At 45.1% G+C, this 18,595-nt stretch overlaps 1 protein-coding gene, 1 long non-coding RNA gene and 1 other non-coding gene across 4 annotated transcripts; 2 read left to right on the top strand and 1 right to left on the bottom strand.

Annotated features, from left to right (window-relative positions):
* Nucleotides 1-206: 206 nt before the first annotated feature.
* Nucleotides 207-6,663, bottom strand: LOC142861952 (uncharacterized). The gene is made up of 2 exons (XR_012913076.1): nucleotides 6,351-6,663; nucleotides 207-520 (listed from the first exon to the last, which is right to left on the bottom strand). It is a non-coding gene; the product is annotated as an uncharacterized LOC142861952 (long non-coding RNA).
* A 169-nt stretch (nucleotides 6,664-6,832) lies between these two features.
* ATP5MC1 (ATP synthase membrane subunit c locus 1) lies at nucleotides 6,833-9,568 on the top strand. 2 transcript variants are annotated; one of them, XM_012789682.2, is made up of 5 exons: nucleotides 6,833-6,944; nucleotides 7,508-7,555; nucleotides 8,470-8,547; nucleotides 8,910-9,088; nucleotides 9,351-9,568. In XM_012789682.2, exons 1-5 carry the CDS (start codon nucleotides 6,873-6,875, stop codon nucleotides 9,463-9,465), a joined length of 492 nt encoding a protein of 163 aa, XP_012645136.2. In that variant the 5' UTR covers nucleotides 6,833-6,872; the 3' UTR covers nucleotides 9,466-9,568. The 2 variants fall into 2 exon arrangements, with proteins under 2 accessions (XP_012645136.2, XP_012645137.1); XM_012789683.2 differs by having other exon boundaries at nucleotides 6,892-7,015.
* A 3,638-nt stretch (nucleotides 9,569-13,206) lies between these two features.
* Nucleotides 13,207-13,347, top strand: LOC142862219 (U4 spliceosomal RNA). The gene has a single exon (XR_012913302.1). It is a non-coding gene; the product is annotated as a U4 spliceosomal RNA (small nuclear RNA).
* The last annotated feature ends 5,248 nt before the right edge of the window (nucleotides 13,348-18,595 follow it).

Genomic DNA, 18,595 nt, shown 5'->3' with positions numbered 1-18,595 from the left:
ACTCTGTGAGCCGCAGAACGAGGGTCTCTGTAGGGTTTCCTTCGGCCGAAGAGCGCACCGAGGCGTCACCCGACAAAGGTCCGTACCTCGGGCCCCACGTTGGGCGCCACTTGTCCCGGCCCTCGGGACCTTCTGTTACTCGTGGGGGTCAAGGGGGACCGTGCCTGAAAGAGATGGGCGAGAGAAAGGAACAAGACCAAGCAAATGGTTGTCAAGGTCTACTTTACTTGATTCTTTGTAGGTTTTATAAGCATACAGAAACAAGGAAGTAGAAACAGAAAAATAGAGTGGGGTGACGATGAGTCTTGGGTTTGGGCTAATCAGCCCCAATCAGCGTCTTTGGTATCGAAGCTGTTTGTGACTGATTACTCAACCCCAACCTGGCAGGTGGTCGGGAACAATTGCAGTTAGCACACCCTGGAGCATTTCTCGGTCAGCACGACATGGAACGTATTCTTTTCGGAGCCATAGCTGGAGGGTGGGGTGCTGTTTTTGTCCTAGGAATTTTCCAGGGCGAGGCCTGTGCGTAGGACAAGTCATAGGGGTGTTGAGGGTCTTAGCTTCTAACATTCTCAGCCATTATATTTTCAGATATTGCCTCTTTCCCATTTTCTCTATTCTCTCCTAATATTCTTTTTTTTTTCCAGCATATTATGGGGGTATAGATTTTAAGGTTTCAATAAATGCCCATTCCCCCCCTCCCCCCACAAGTCTGAGTTTCCAGCATGACCATACCCCAGATGGTGCACATCTCACTCATTATGTATGTATATACCCATCCCCCTCCCCCCTGCCCAATACCCTATTACTGTAGTACCTATGTGTCCACTTAGGTGCTGCTCCGTTAATACCAGTTTGCTGGTGAGTATATGTGGTGCTTGTTTTTCCATTCTTGGGATACTTTACTTAGTAGTATGGGTTCCAGCTCTAACCAGGAAAATATAAGATGTGCTATATCACCGTTGTTTCTTAGAGCTGAATAGTACTCCATGGTATACATATACCACATTTTACTAATCCATTCTTGGATTGATGGGCACTTGGGCTATTTCCACAGCCTAGCAATTATGAATTGTGCTGCTAAAATCTCCTAATATTCTATTTAGATGGATGTTAGCTCTCATTCTGCCATGTTCCTTAACCATCTTTTCCTATTTTTGATCCTTTATTTCTCTGTACTTCATTCTGAAGCCAAGATATATATTTTTTAATACCCTTCAAAGGGTGTAGGGCTTTTGAGGGTGGTTATTTGGAAATTTTTATTCAAACTCCATATCCTGTACAGGCCCCATACCCTTCTGTGCCCAGGGGGAATTAAAACTCAGGCCAGGTCGGGCGTGGTGGTTCATGCCTGTAATCCTAGCACTCTGGGAGGCTGAGGCGGGCGGATTGCTCGAGGTCAGGAGTTTGAAACCAGCCTGAGACCGCATCTCTACTAAAAATAGAAAGAAATTAATTGACCAGCTAAAAATATATATACAAAAACTTAGCCGGGCATGGTGGTGCATGCCTGTAGTCCCAGCTACTTGGGAGGCTGAGGCAGTAGGATCGCTTGAGCCCAGGAGATTGAGGTTGCTGTGAGCTAGACTGATGCCACAGCACTCACTCTAGCCTGGGCAATAAAGTGAGACCCTGCCTCAAAAAAAAAAAAAAAAAAAAAAAAAAAAAAAAAAAAGCTCAAGCTACTTCATTTCTGTGACTGACTTTTTTTTTGGACAGCATCTTACTATTAATATATCACCCAGGCTGGTCTCAAACTCCTGGCCTCAAGTGATCCTCCTGCTTAGCTTCCTGAGTAGCTGGGACTATAGGTACATGCCACTGCACCCCACTAACACCTTTTTCTCTATCCTATCATATTCCAACCATGGCAGCGTCAGCTTAATATTACATGTTTAATGCTCTGGTTTTATGTTCTCTCTTTGTTTTGGGTCCCTAAGGACTTTCTTTAGTTTTTTGTGAGTTCAGAAACCACTTTTTAAAAAAAAGCCTACCTTGTTTCTCTCTAGATGAAGTTAGTTTCTCCCTTCTTTGTACTTTGCAGATAGTTTTATTGTGATGCTCCTTAACATAATAGTTTTAATTATTTGTTTCCATATTTATTTCCCTGCTAATTATAAGTTTCTTTAGGGCAGAGATTGGTCTTATTCATCTGAGTATTCCCAATCTGAGTATTCCCAGCACCAAGGACAGTGCTTGGAATGTGTAAAGTGTTCAAAAATGTTTGTTGAATTGAATTCCTGAAGAGTGAGGAACTAGGCTTGAAAGAAAAGAGAGATCTGAAATAAGACTAGAGGTGGAAGAGGAAGGTCTTAAAAGAAGAGCCAGACATGGCTTCAGAAAGAGGGACCTGCTGCCTTATTATCTATAAATTTGCCCTTTGCCTCCTTCATCAAATGCATTTCTGCCTACTCAGGAATCCTCTCAGATCTCCCACAGAAGCTGTCTGGCCTCCGCCAAACCAGCTGCTATAACTCCCAAGATATCAGGCCTAGACTTAAGGCTTCCCAACTACCATCCACTTCACACATCCTCTCCTATTTACCAGGACCTCCTGCTTTGGTAATAAAAAGAGCTGTCCTGCATATATTAATACTATCTCATTTACTCCTTATCACAGTCCTGTTGAAAAAGGGATATCCCCATTTTACAGACGATGACACAAAGTCTTAGAGAGGTTAAGAACCTTGCCTCAGGCCGGGCGCGGTGGCTCACGCCTGTAATCCTAGCTCTCTGGGAGGCCGAGGCGGGCAGATTGCTCGAGGTCAGGAGTTCAAAACCAGCCTGAGCAAGAGCGAGACCCCGTCTCTACTATAAATAGAAAGAAATTAATTGGCCAAATAATATATATAGAAAAAATTAGCCGGGCATGGTGGCGCATGCCTGTAGTCCCAGCCACTTGGGAGGCTGAGGCAGGATTGCTTGAGCCCAGGAGTTTGAGGTTGCTGTGAGCTAGGCTGACGCCACAGCACTCATTCTAGCCTAGGCAACAAAGCGAGACTCTGTCTCCAAAAAAAAAAAAAAAAACCTTGCCTCAAATCACAGTAGTAAGTGCTAGTGTCAGGATTTGAATCCTGCTTGTTTAACTCCAAAATTCACATTCTAAACATGACACTGAACTTGCCTCTTTTCCAGGGTCACAGGATAAACCTGATGACTTTGAATGTATGCTTCATGTAGAGCTATGTGACAAATATGTATGTGGAAAAAAAATTAATACATGTAGACAAAGGAATGATCCATACGAAAATATAACTTGCTCAGAAAGGGAATATTCACTGACCACCAACCTGTGCCTGGCATTTATTTTATCTCATATTTCTGCAAGGTAGACAGTATTTTATAGCTTCCCCAGTTTTGCAGACCTGTTAAGAGCTTGTCCCTTTGGACTGGGCTCAGTGGTTCACACCTGTAATCCTAGCACTCTGGGAGGCCAAGGCAGGAGGATCTCTTGAGGTCAGAAGTTTGAGACCAGCCTAAACAAGAGTGAGACCCCCATCTCTACTGAAAATAGAAAAAATTAGCCAGGCATCATAGTGCACTGAGGCTGAGGCAGGAGGATTGCTTAAGCCCAGGAGTTTGAGGTTGCTGTGAACTAGGCTGATGCCACAGCACCCTAACCTAGGCAATAGAATGAGACTGTCTAAACAAACAAACAAACAAAAAAAAGCGTGGCCGGGCGTGGTGGCTCACGCCTGTAATCCTAGCACTCTGGGAGGCCAAGGCGGGCAGATTGCTCAAGGTCAGGAGTTCAAAACCAGCCTGAGCAAGAGCGAGACCCCGTCTCTACTATAAATGGAAAGAAATTAATTGGCCAACTAAAAATATATAGAAAAAATTAGCCGGGCATGGTGGCGCATGCCTGTAGTCCCAGCTACTCGGGAGGCTGAGGCAGGAGGATCGCTTGAGCCCAGGAGTTTGAGGTTGCTGTGAGCTAGGCTGACACCACGGCACTCACTCTAGCCTGGGCAACAAAGCGAGACTATCTCATAAAAAAAAAAGCGCTTGTGCTCTGGATCCAGACAGACCTGGGTTCAAATCTGAGAAAGATATTACATAAAATGGGATAGTCTATAAAATGGGGCTAATAATACCCCAAAGAGTTGTTGTAAAGGTTAAATCATACAATAGGTGAAAGCACCCAGCACAGTGTTTGTCATATGGTGAAGTTTCAATAAATAGCAGCTTATAACACTAAAGCCAAGAGAGACAATAATTTGCTTAGAAGTACATAATACCAGTTATGTGTGGAAACACCGATGGGAATTCAAGGCTGTGTGATTCCAAAACTCCATACTTTTTCCATTATTCTATGCTAGCAGTATGTTTTAAGTCTCTGTATCAGCTTTTTCTTTTTCTCTAGAAACAGAGTCTTGCTGTATTGCCCAGGTTGGAGTGTAGTGGCTATTCACAGGTGTGATCATAGTACACTGCAGCCTTTAATTATTGACCTCAGCCTTTCAAATTGCTGGGACTACAGGTGTGCAACACCGCACTTGGTTAGTCTCCACATAATCTTAAACTGTTTTTCTAAGAGTCCAGAGTTCTTTCTTGCCAGATTAGTGTAATTTTGTTAGGGACCGACCTTCCACAGCCCCACCGGACAGAAAAGCAGAGACATTGAGGATGTAATTACACAAAAGGAGGTTTATTTTCTGGCTAGCCAGGGTCCAAGCCCTAGAGAACCAACACAGTGGCCACTCTTGCAGGCAAGGACCCCTACCGGGGTTGCAGCGTGCCTTTTATCCCTATGGTGCATACGCTATGCAGTGGCTGATCACGCGTGGATCATGCATTGACCTTTAACATGATTGGTTGGCTGGTAGCCCCACTATACAGGGGTTCGAACAATGCAAAGTTGGCACAAACAAGCAAGCAAGCAACAGTTTCCAGAAGCCGGATGTTAGTTCCGGCTTCACTGGGGGTGTGGGCCTTGCAGGTATGCAATGTCTCGACCCCTCACAATTTTTAATATTTTTCTATTATAAATTTAATCCATACTTATAAAGATAAACAAACCGTATCACATCCTCCAGAATTAACTATTAATATTTATTTTCCGGCCACGCTCACACCTGTAATCCTAGCACTCTGGGAGGGGTAGGCGAGAGGATCACTTGAGCTCAAGAGTTGGAGACCAGCCTGAGCAAGAGCAATACCCCATCTCTACTAAAAATAGAAAAATTAGACGGCCATTGTGCCTGCTTGTAGCCCCAGCTAGTCGGGAGGCTGAGGCAGGAGGATCCTTTGAGCCCTTGAGTCTGAGGTTGCAGTGAGCTATGATGTTGCCACTGCACTCTAGCCGGAGCTACACAGCAAGACTCTGCCTCAAAAAATTGTTTTTTTAATTTTCTTCCAATCTTTTTTCCATGTATATTTTTTCACAATGCTATACATAATTTTGCGTTTTTCACTTCTTACATCATAAAAATTTTCTCAATATAAGATACTCTTCAAAAACGTGATTTTATTTCATGCTTGTTTCTGCTTATTTCATCAAATGAACATACAATTATTTCACCATTTACTATCGGTGGAACATTTACTTGTTACCAATTTGACAAACTCTGTAATGCGTATCCTTTTAAAAGAATCCTTACGTTGCTTTTTTTTTTTTTTTTTTTTTTGAGGCAGAGTCTCAGTCTGTTGCTCTGGCTAGAGTGCCATAGTGTCAGCCTAGCTCACAGCAACCTCAGACTCCTGGGCTCAAGCAATCCTGCTGCCTCAGCCTCCCGAGTAGCTGGGACTACAGGCATATGCCACCATGCCCGGCTAATTTTTTTCTATATAGTTTTAGTTGGCCAATTAATAGTAGAGACGGGGTCTCACTCTCGAACTCCTGACCTTGAACGATCCGCCTGCCTCTCAGCCTCCCAGAGTGCTAGGATTACAGGCGTGAGCCACCGCGCCTGGACCTTACGTTTCTGATTATTTCTCCAGGATAGATTCCTAGAAATGACATTACTGGGTCAAAGTGGATGGACCATTCAAAGCCTCTGAATAAAAATAAATATTGCCAAGTAGCTTTCAAGGAAGGTTTTTCTAATTCCTACTCTCACCAGCAATACGAGAGCGCGCGGCTCACTAAGAACTCTGCTCTTTTGGAGCAGTGCAAAATGGTGCGTTTAAACTTCTGTTTATTTGATCAGCAAGGGTGAACATTCTTTCCTGCAATTCGTATTTCTTCCTTAGTGAATTGCCTATTCCCATCTTTTGCTCGTTTTTCTACATGGACATTGTTTTATCCTTACAGTGTTGTTTTAACAATATAAAAATTTTTTTTAAAAAACCATCTGGTTGCTAGTCCATGACTGCTGAATACTGGCAGAGGCCCACAAAAGCGCGCTCACCACTTGGAAGCTTTCCACCCGGCTTTTATTCTCCATGGTGGAAGCAGAAGTTTCCACAAATCACCAGAGTCGGAATTACTGCAAAGGCGTCGGCTCTCCCTCCCGGGAGAAACGTCTCGCGGGATCTCCGCTGTCCTTGGGGCCTCCGACACGACTTCAAATCCCAACATGCAACGCGCCCCCTGGCCTGAGCGCCCGAATGAAGGCCCAGAGTCAAGGTCATGTGTCTGTCTGCGTCGTGCGTCCGGTCATCTCTCCCACGCCTTTTTCTTCAGTTTCCACCTTGTCGCCATTTTGTGCGGGAGGTTATGGAACCTCTGAGTCCCACCGACTCTATGGTCGAGAGGTTCAGGGATTGACCAATCGTAATCCAGATGTCGGAGGAAAACCCCGCCTCCACCCGCATGGAGGCGGGAATTGCCACGAAGCTCCTGTGGAGAGAGAGGAAGGAGCTGCGGAGAACCAATAAGAAAGGAGGGATCGGTGACTCTAACCAATGGAGGCGCGGGGGGATTGCGGCCAATGAGAGTGGAGGGGCCCCAGGACACGTGGGTGGGGGAGCGGAACGCTGAGACCAAGGGCTATAGCCGAGAGGTGAGTCAGTCACCTTGAGCCGGGCGAGCGCTGGTGGGCCGAGCAGGGGCTGCAGGGCAGAGGGAGTGCAGGTGACTTGGGGCCAGGAGCCAGCGATCGGCAGGGTTGTGGGCTGGGCTGTGTGGAGGGGCATTTACCCCCAGTGCTGGGAGAGGCAGTGAGACCCTATATATACAGCGTTATCAATTAATGTTAGTTGCCAACAGTAATGAGCGATTACTGCCCTGGCTGGGGCGCGTCGAGGACAGCTTGTAAGATGGGCAGGGCCGTACGCTATACCTGCCCAGTGTTGGCCTCCAGTCTTCCCGGGAGACCATCCCTTTCGCAACATTTCCCTCCTGGGGCTTGGGCCTCCTTCCTTTACTTCCGATCTCGGTGATTTCGCGTGCAGACCGGCCGCGCTGTCTGTGACCTCTAATGCCCTCTTCAGCTGGGGGACGGTGCAAGGAAGAGCGTGGTCCAGAGAGGTCGGCCGGGGGTGAAGGAGACGACCGAAGGTCGCCACTATAAGCAAACAACCGGGCTCCCAGTGGAATTATTATTACTTTTTTTCCCCTCTGCAGACTGAAAAAATGCAGACCACCGGGGCACTACTCATTTCGCCGGCTCTGGTAAGCTGCGGCTCCGGGGTGTTCTGTAGTGCCAGCTGTGGTGTGGGCGCCATCGATGTTTAATGAATGAACTGAGAGAAGCTTGGCGTCCTGATGATGTTGGCTCTTTGGGGAGTTTGTAGGATGTGATGAAGGTAACCCCTGTTTATTTGGGCCTGTAAACCAAGCTGTCTTGGCTTTAGAATGTTGTCAGAGAGTCTAGATTTGACCTTTACTCCCCAGCCTGGCCTGGCCATAGCCAGACAGCCCACTAAATCCATGGTTCTCAACCATGGCTGCACATTAGAATCATCTAAGGAGCTTTTTAAAATCCTTATGCCCAGACTGCACCTCAAATCAGTTGCATCAGACTTTGGGAATAGGGGCCAAACCCAGTTATCTATACTTTTTAGAACTTCCCAGGTAATTCCAATGTGCAGCCAAGCATGAGAACCACTGCACTAAAAAGTATTTCAAGAAAGCCATGTTACAGATGACTCTCCTCAGATGTCTGTTCCAGGAATGTCACCAGGCTTAGCAGCCCATTCCATTTAGGGTGTGCTGCATTAAAAACATTTTAGCAAAATAAAATTTCCCCCTCTGATTACTTTGGTGATTTGGGTACAAACCCTTTCTACACCTGTTTTGATATTAGTGTGGGTTTCTGTTCTGGGAAATTGATTAAGGCTTTGCCCAAAGAAGTGGACTTTGGTACATGGTTTTGAATGGTGACGGTTGCCACTGCTGACTACACCAGGGTCTCAGGATAATTGTCTCTGGTGTGGACCTATCTGGTAGAAACAGGAATAATTGGCCTTGAAATACATTGGACTTTCTCTGTTGATGATGTTCTAGTCATTTTTGACAGGGCTTGGCAATTAGGATTTTTTTTTCTTGCCTGATTTGGTGGTGGGATGTGTTTTTTAATTTTACAGATCCGCTGTTGTAGCAGGGGTCTAATCAGACCTGTGTCTGCCTCCTTCCTGAATAGGCCAGAGAATCCATCTAAACAGGTAAGGGAGTAAGGGCCCTCTTAGGAATGTCCCCAGACAGGGCTCCTTCAGGTTGAGTTGCCTTTAGGCCAAATTGGGAGAAGAGTTAGAGAATCTGTGGTTTTTTGTAATAGTTCTAAGTCCCCCAAGGCAAGCATTGTATGTGAGGTTTGCCTAACCCACAAAATTTCTCTAGCCCTGTCTAAAAACAGACCCTAAGACTAATTTCCAGCATACTCTGCAGTCAGAGCATTCTTTATTTGCCAGGCTGTTTGCCAGCAGTTTCAGAGCTCAGGTGGATGGGGTGAGAGGGTGAAGTCGGCCACCTGTCCATGTGCCTCACTATCCCCTTGTGCTCTCTCCTTCCTCACTTCCCCTCCTAGCCTTCCGATTGCAGCTCCCCACTCCAGGTGGCCAGACGGGAGTTCCAGACCAGTGTTGTCTCCCGGGACATTGACACAGCAGCCAAGTTTATTGGTGCTGGGGCAGCCACAGTTGGTGTGGCTGGTTCAGGGGCTGGCATTGGAACGGTGTTTGGAAGCTTGATCATTGGTTATGCCAGGTAAGTTTGGGTGGCCACTGTTAAGTTTCACCCTATTTGGAAGGAGTCTCAACAGGAGAGGATCCCTTCAGGAGCCATGTCCAACCTGGCTCACTTAAACTTACCAAGTTGGCCCACTCTGCTTGCCCATCCAAACCCTCAGGATATGTGTAGGCTGGACCCTCTCTCAGTCATAGCCCTCCCCATTCACCTCACCCTCCTGTGTACTCCACTGGTATCTGTGCCCTCACCTTGTCCTGGCATCTGTCTCTGTCCCTGACAGGAACCCGTCTCTCAAGCAGCAGCTCTTCTCCTATGCCATCCTGGGCTTTGCCCTATCTGAGGCCATGGGGCTCTTCTGTTTGATGGTCGCCTTCCTCATCCTCTTCGCCATGTGAGGCTCTGTGGGGGTTCACCTACCCGTCCCTGCTGCTGCTACTCCATGCCATTCCCGGTGTTGGGGTGTGCTAAGCTTTACCATTAAACACAAGTTTCTCTAAACCCATGTCTGTGCCTCTGTCATTTGACCTGGGGAGGGCCTTGGTGGAAAGGTGGGAAGAGGGGATTAGGTCAGCCATTAATGATTAGGAACTCCTCAAAGCTGAAAAGTAGCACTGCCTTGGCTGTAAGGACATGGAGGGGTTGTGTCATCTCCCAGGCAGAATGTGGATTTGTCTGAGTAATGATAGTTGTTGCTTTTTCCCCTTCAAATTTAGTACAGTTGGCCCTCTGTATCCATGGGTTCTGCATCCATGGATGGTTGTGTCTATACTGATCATGTACAGACTTTTTATCATTATTCCCAAAGTAGTTCAGTATAACAACGATTTATACAGCATTTGTGTTGTATTGGGCATTATAGGTAACCAAGAGATGGTTTAATGTATATGGGAGTATGTACATAAGTTATATGCAAATATTAATACTACCCTTTTATATAAGTGACTTGAGCATCCTTGCATATTTGGTATCTGCGCAGGGTCCTGGAACCACTTTCCCCTCAGATCCAAGAGACAACTGTATATTGATTGTAGCATTTTTGAAAGGCTTACTTTGCACCAAGCTCTATACCAAGTGTTTTACATTTATGTCAACAACCATATAAATTATAAGCACAACTATTGAACCCGTTTTACAAATGAAAGACCTAAGGTTTAGGGAAGCAAAATAACTTGTCCAATATCACAGAGCTGGTAAGTGGCATAATTGGGAATTCCCCCCACCCCCAACGCCAGCTTAAACTTGTAACTGCAGTGTTGTCCCATCTTTTTTTTTTTTTTTTCATTTTGGTCACACACAATTAAGGTGGTAAAAATAGGGAAACATATTCCCAAAGAAGTTGTACAGCATGTTAAAGGTGGAGGAAGGCCTTTATCTGCCTGTGTTGTAAGTTTCATTTTCATTATCAATGAGCCTTTCTTAGAGTATCTAAATGTTCCTAAACAAAGCTGATAAGGTACACAGTCTCTGTTCATAGAGAATTTATAATCTCAGTTTTGCTAGGGATAAAAAGGGTATTTTCAGGGGATGTGCCAACTAATAAATTGTTAGAGAGCTTTGTGCAGCATCTTCCTCATGGTCTCAAAGTTTATGCCTATTTTCCCTGCACTTGGCTAAAGTGGGACACGTAACCCAGGTGAAATATAGCTAAGCTGACATCAACAGCTGCTGCTTCTCAAAGTCCTAGCGGGAGCATGGACACAAAATTACTGCAGAGGTGCTGGGTTTGCCTCAAATTGGATAGTTTCAAAAGGAATAGTAACTTATAGTGGGACCCATTTTGTGAGAACCTTATATCTCAATCTAAATACAAAACTTCTGTGAAAAGAACATTCCTAATTAGTGTTAAGAACACCTTCCAGATAAAAACGTCATGCAGGTAAGGTGCTAAGCATCTTTCTGAGGGCCTAGGGGGAGGCAAAGAAATCTAAACTCCCTGACCTCGAGTCTGGCGCATCAGCAAAGTAGAAATGAGTGGACAACGCCCTACATTATGTATATGGGTATTTGTGGGTTACATTATGGTATTTGTGGGTACAGAAGTTATGTGTTATACATGTTCCAAAAGGAAAAAGCAAGGAGGCTAGTGTGTTAACATGGGCTAACGTTTGAGCACCTGTATGTCAGTCCCAGTGCTAAGCATTTTTCATAATTAACTTCCAACATCCCTAAGTCATTTTATGGGTAAGGAAACAGGCCCAGAGAGGTGAGGCATTCTGTCTAAAGTCATACAGCTGCTTAGTAAAGCTGGGATTCAATTTCCAGAGCCTGTGTTCTGATCTCTATGCTGACTCATCTAAGGTTTGTACAAGTTCAGTGACTTGCCCAAGATCACACAGCAGGCCAGTGATTCCAATCCTAGTCCATTTGATGTCTATTCAACAACCAGGACCTAGTCCTGGATTTCTCACCCTTGGCATATTTGGGGCCAGATAATTCAGAGGAGAGAACCCTCTGCCAGGTATGATGTTTAGCAGAATCCCTAATCTCTACTCACTAGATGCCAGTAGCAGCCAACACCTCCTCTCAAGTTGTGACAACCAGTTGCCATATATCAGATATTGACAAATGTCCCCTGGCTGGGGGGCACAACCATGCCCAGTTGAGAACTGATGTTCTGACATAATCTGCTGCTTGTCCTCTTAACCTTTTCACCTTAAGTAACTCCCTCAAGAATGCCTGCACCAAGCCAGGATAGAACCTGAAGCAGAGCCCAGGAATCTTGGTGCCAAAGAGAGAATGGGACTGAGATTAGACTAGCCGCTGATGTGTCGCCAAGGGAGCAATGGATTAACTGGTAATGCCGTTACACAAACAATGTCATAACCCTTTGGGATGTTGTGCTGGCATCCTGGTTGGGTCACTACCCTCTGGTGGTAATCAAGGAGCAGCCTCTAGGGAAGCTGGTTGCATTTTTTTCTTTCCTGTAAAACTCCAGGAATCCAGGTTTGTTTTTTTTTTTGAGACAGAGTCTCGCTTTGTTGTCCAGGCCAGAGTGAGTGCTTTGGCGTCAGCCTAGCTCACGGCAACCTCAAACTCCTGGGCTCGAGCGATCCTTCTGCCTCAGCCTCCCGAGTAGCTGGGATTACAGGCATGCGTCACCATGCCCGGCTAATTTTTTTTATATATATATATATCAGTTGGCCAATTAATTTCTTTCTGTTTATAGTAGAGACGGGGTCTCGCTTTTGCTCAGGCTGGTTTTGAACTCCTGACCTCGAGCAATCCGCCCGCCTCGGCCTCCCAGAGAGCTAGGATTACAGGCGTGAGCTCCGCGCCCGGCCAGGAATCCAGGTTTTATCAAGAGGCTGGTAAGAGTTTCCCTTCATTGAGGGCTCCAAACAGCCTTGGAATGGATGGATTTACAAACCCAAATCAGCAGAGTTGGGAATGTGGTTGGTGAGCCCATGGAGCCCTAGCAGATTGGGGGAGAATGCTCCTTTACCTCCAACCAGGCTAGTTAGTCCCATCACTTTATCATTAAGTTTCCTTATCTAGGGTCTATGGACTGGCACTTGAAAGGGACCCGTAACTTAGTGCAAAGTATTTGTGAGTGGATGCAGAAATGCATTATTCTTGGAAGAGGGTCCATTGTTAATATATTTTCAAAGGAGTAGTGACCAAAAACAATTAGGAACACTGCCTTAAGAGGTCAGCATGGTGGCAAAGAACATGGGCTTGGGAGTCAGACAGAAGCACAAATCCCAGCCCTGCCACTACCTAACTGGGATGTTAATTGTCCCCCTACCAGCCTTGATTTTTGCATCTTTTTTTTTTTTTTTTTTTTTTGAGACAGAGCCTTGCTTTGTTGTCCAGGCTAGAGTGAGTGCCATGGCGTCAGCCTAGCTCACAGCAACCTCGAACTCCTGGGCTCAAGCAATCCTGCTGCCTCAGCCTCCCAAGTAGCTGAGACTACAGGTCCCAGCTGTGCCACCATGCCCAGCTAACTTTTTCTATATATATCAGTTGGCCAATTAATTTCTTTCTATTTATGGTAGAGATGGGGTCTTGCTCTTGCTCAGGCTGGTTTCAAACTCGTGACCTCGAGCAATCCGCCCACCTTGGCCTCCCAGAGAGCTAAGATTACAGGCATGAGCCACCGCCCCCGGGTGATTTTTGCATCTTTAAAATGAGGATAAAGCTTTGCGCAGTGGCAGTATCGTAGCCAATGAGGTTTATCCGAGGCGCGATTATTGCTAATTGAAAACTTTTCCCAATACCCCGCCATGACGACTTGAAATATAGTCGGCATTGGCAATTTTTGACAGTCTCTATGGAGACTGAATATAACAAAAATAAAAAAAAAAATGAAAAAAAAGAATAAAAAAAAATAAAAATAAAAATAAAATAAAATGAGGATAAGATTGACCAACAACGTAACCTTGAGGGTTCGAAAATAAAATAAAAAAATAAAATAAAATGAGGATAAGAACAATTTGCAGTGATTGGCTGGGCACAGGGCTTGTACCTGTAATCCCAGCTACTTGGGAGGCTGATGCAGGAGAATCACTTGAGGCCAGGAGTTCAAGACCAGCCTGGGCAACATAACAAGACCCCATCTCTTTTTTTTTTGAGACAGACTCTCACTCTGTTGCCCAGGCTAGAGTGCCATGGCATCAGCCTAGCTCACAGCAACCTCAAACTCCTGGGTTCAAGCGATCCTCCTGCCTCAGCCTCCCGAGTAGCTGGGACTACAGGCGTAAGCCACCATGCCTGGCTAATTTTTCTATTTCTGGTAGAAATGGAGTCTCGCTCTTGCTCAGGCTGGTCTTGAACTCCTAACCTCTAGTGATCCTCCTGCCTCAGCCTCCCCGAGTGCTAGGATTACAGGTGTGAGCTACCATGCCCAGCCAAGACCCCATCTCCTAAAAAAAATAATTTGTGGTAGTTGTGACAATAAAATGAGAAAATATAGGTAATATATGCAAATAATGAGATAATATGTGTAATATTTACACTATTAATGTACAAGTACACTATGAATGAGATACATGTAATATATGTTAAGATATATAAATAAGGCCGGGCGCGGTGGCTCACGCCTGTAATCCTAGCACTCTGGGAGGCCGAGGCGGGCGGATTGCTCGAGGTTGGGAGTTCGAAACCATCCTGAGCGAGACCCCGTCTCTACTAAAAATAGAAAGAAATTAATTGACCAACTAAAAATATATATACAAAAAATTAGCCGGGCATGGTGGTACATGCCTGTAGTCCCAGCTACTTGGGAGGCTGAGGCAGGAGGATCGCTTGAGCCCAGGAGTTTGAGGTTGCTGTGAGCTAGGCTGATGCCACGGCACTCACTCTAGCCTGGGCAACAAAAGTGAGACTCTGTCTCAAAAAAAAAAAAAAAAAAAAGATATATAAATAAGAGATAGCTAATGATGAGATAACATAATACAGGCATTATTAAATATAGCTATTATTTCCCTTCCTCACTACTGCACTTGACTAGGCTTAAAAAATATATATATAGCTATTATTACTTATAATCAGAAGCCTCAAAACATTCATCCAAGTCCTGATTTTTCCTTTTAGTCTAGGATTTATGACCCAGTGGGAACTCTTTTCATTTATTCCTGGCAGTGAGCCAAGAAAAAAGGTTGGGCCATGGAGGGGAAGGACTACCCAGAGGGCAACGGGACACAGGACCCTGGGGAAGAGAAGGGAAAGGATCTTCACAGTGTATCTTTTTAGATAGGGTTGAACTCAAGGACACTTGCCAGCCTCTTTGGGGGGGGGGCACTTGCCTGAGTGACATAAAAAAGGTGCTACCCAACTCTTGCACCAAAAGATGGCCCAGTGCAGGGTAATCCAGCCCTGGGGAGGAGAGAGGCTTCAATCCAGGTTCCTACAGGAAGCCTGCTCAGTTACGTCAACTATTCCCAGAGGACACAGGAGTGGCTTCAAAAAGCACACTTGCCCTCAGCCCAAGCTGCCAGTGGAAAGCAGCCAGGTATTGCACTGGACCAAGCAGTGCCAGCTAACATTCTGCCAGCCTCTATCTGGCTCTTCCTCCCCGCCAGCTTAGAGGCTCCGGAGTTTCTGTGGTAGGTGGTGAGCTGCTCCTTTAAGCAGCTGCCATCCCCTGCAGTCCTTCAGGCCTTGTCTTACAGGTTCTTTGTGCAAGCTTGGCTCAGCCCTTTGGAAAGAAAATAGGCCTAACTGAGGAGGTAAATTCTAAAGATCTATAGCCAGGGGAAGGACAACTAGCTACCATGTCCTCATTTCCATTCTGTTCAGCATTTACACAGCACCTGCTGCATGTCAGGTCCTAGAGATGCAAAGATAGGTGTCCTATACTTCGTGCCCTAGAGGAGGTCATATCTAGTGGCCAGATGGATGAGTAACTAAACCACTAAAATAAAATGTGCTATAATAAAGGTATGAATAAGCAGCCATGAGAACCAGAGGAGGGAGTAATTAAAAATGACTAATGATAATAAAAATAATAATATGCCTGGAAGTGTTAAGGTTTGGCAGAGAAAGTAATATTCAGCCAGCCTTGAAGAATCAGTAAGAAATAAAAAGAGTTAATAATTATTGAGCATTTCCCCTGGCCAGACATTGTGCACATTCATTATCAGATTATCTCTTCCTAGTAGCTACTATTATTTTCCTCGTTTTACTGGCAAGGAACAGAGGTTCAGAGAGGTTAAATAACTAGGATTTCCCCTGGTAAAGTAGAGGGAAAGAGTAGAGAAAATACCACCAGCAAAGGCCTGGAGGGAAGGTTCAGGAGCAAGTGAGGTGCCAAATATTTATACAATGCTTGCAACTTTAGAAAACACTCTGGAAATGTCACACTTCATCCTCAGAAAAACCGTGAGAAGTAGGAATTATCACTATTCTATAGATGCAGAAATAGGCACAGATTTAAAACTTGAACCTCCTTCTGAATCTAAGGTGGGTTTTCTGTTCATTGCCCCATCACTACCAGAACTTGTACTTGAAAACAATGGTCCAGTAGGGGTGAGAAGATACACTGAAAAATCCACTAACCCCATGGGCCATCTTTGGGCCTCCGAAGTCTGTAGCCATGGAGGAGCTATGGAGTAGTGTTTTTCCTTATGTGAGGTTCCCCAGCAAGTTGACCTTTAACCACCTTGCTAAATAAATAATACCCAGGTAAAATTCTGGAATCCTTTAAAAATGAATAAAGCATATAGTTTGAATAGGCATTAAATGCACAACACAACATTCAAAAGGTACAAGAAACTAACTATATTCCCTTTAGCACACCTTATGGTCAACCATCCAGAGGCAACCATTGTCAACAGTTTCTTGTGTATCGTTTCATAAAGGTTCTGGCATCTTTATTCTAGTGATAAAACACTATGCCAACAAAACATAAAATCTGCAATCCTACCACTCTGGAAGGCCAAGGCAGGAGGATCACTCAAGGTCAGGAGTTTGAAACTAGCCTGAGCAAGAGTGAGACTCCGTCTCTACTAAAAATAGAAATTAGCTGAACAACTAAAAACATATAGAAAAAATTAGTGAGGCATAGTGGCACATCCCTGTAGTCCCAGCTACTTGGGAGGCTGAGGCAGAAGGATTGCTTGAGCCCAGGAGTTTGAGGTTGCTGTGAGCTAGGCAGATGCCATAGCACTCTAGCCAGAACAACAGAGTGAGACTCTTTCTCAAAAACAAAACAAAACAAAAAACCCATGAAATCTCTATAAACTATTTTATCAATTCATTTCACTTCATGTTAAGTACCTAAGCTGTGCCAAGCCCTGTGCTAGATTCACAGATAACACATGGTCTGGAGCCCTAAGGGTATGAATTTGTGTGTGTGTGAGCGCACTCGGTGTGTGTGTATTACAGGTGGTGGGGGCAACAAATACCAAAGGACCATAATTAGTACAAGGTAAAGCACATTAAGCGTAGGAGAGGTCCAAGCAGTGACAGTATCACATAGTGGTTAGGACTTGTTTCCTGGAGTCATTCAGACAGATTTGGTTTACAGACCCAATTCTGCCATTTGCACTCAGTGTGACCCATGTAAGTGAGTGGACCTCTGTAAGCCACTATTTTTCCATCTATCAGAACAGTATTATTATTAATAATAATACTTCACAGGGCTGTTGAAAGGAATAAAGATAAAGTATACAAAGTACCTGATACATACTAAACATTCAATGTCAGCTAAAAAATAAATTTTTAGCTCTCAATAAATGTTGGCCATTTTCATTCAGTTCTGCAGTCCATTATTGGAAATTCACAAAGCTCTAAAAACCAGACTTCTTTTTTTTTTTTTTAAGACAGAGTCTCACTTTGTTGCCCAGGCTAGAGTGAGTGCCGTGGCGTCAGCCTAGCTCACAGCAACCTCAAACTCCTGGGCTCAAGCAATCCTACTGCCTCAGCCTCCCAAGTAGCTGGGACTACAGGCATGCGCCACCATGCCCGGCTAATTCTTTCTATATATATATTAGTTGGCCAATTAATTTCTTTCAATTTATAGTAGAACGGGGTCTTGCTCCTGCTCAGGCTGGTTTTGAACTCTTGACTTCAAGCAATCCGCCCGCCTCAGCCTCCCAGAGTGCTAGGATTACAGGCGTGAGCCACCGCGCCCCGCCCAGACTTCTTTTTTAAAAAACAATTTGGTGGCAAAATGTAATCCAAAGTGAGGCTATTCATCTAAGTATGAATATTCATACATTCTGCTGCAGAAATAATGTGTTTGGTGACTGGGTGCTGCCCCATGCCCTCCTGGGGGTGCCACTCTAAATTCTGAAACACATCTGGCCCCAGTGGGTTCCAGATAGTATTATGAGCCTATTTTCTTGCTAAGGAGAAAAGAAAAAAATTTTTTGAGAAGGCCTCTGTTCTTCTTAGTCCATAGAATAGTCTAGAATTATTTTTCACTTTACATATCTCAGGAAAAATCCTAAGACATCTCTCTGGATTTATACTTCCAGTTCCTTGATTCCTGTATATTCCAAATTTGTGGGAAGAAAAAGTACTGAGCTTGGAGTCAGAAGGCCCGAATATTCTTCACTTTGCCAAGCTCCTCTAGTTCTGTTTCCTTGTCCCTATGGCAATGCCTAGCAACAGTGTCTGGCATTTAGTAGGCCCTTCATAAATATATGTTAAATATACTCTAAAAGAGGTGGCTTTTCATTTGCAAGTTCTCATCCTTCTTTCTTTTCCCCTTGGTCCTGTTGGCAGGGGGCAACGGTAGCGTGCCCTTGGTGGATGAGGGTACAGGGAAGAAGGATCAATCACAGAGCCTTTCGGACAGGCAGGGCTCTAAGCGAGTCAACTCATCTACTCGGAGATTCCTACAGGGAAGCTGGATCTCCAATCCTACTCCTTGGGCACGTCTGAGGGTCGCTGCCGCTAACTGGGGAGGACGTGGCCCTCCTCCCCCTCCTTCCAACTTTCTCCTCCCCTCTCAACACTAGAAAATAAAATATTCCATGGAATTGGGCTCTCAGCTCCTCCTGCACGGCGCAGGACCAATACGGGCCCAGAACCTTGGCGCCCGGCTAGTTCCTACCCCGCCCGCCCTGGAGGACCGTGGGT

The sequence above is a fragment of the Microcebus murinus genome, chromosome 18 (assembly GCF_040939455.1).
Source record: "Microcebus murinus isolate Inina chromosome 18, M.murinus_Inina_mat1.0, whole genome shotgun sequence".
NCBI lineage: Eukaryota > Metazoa > Chordata > Mammalia > Primates > Cheirogaleidae > Microcebus > Microcebus murinus.
This window is presented reverse-complemented; position numbering and strand designations above follow the sequence as displayed.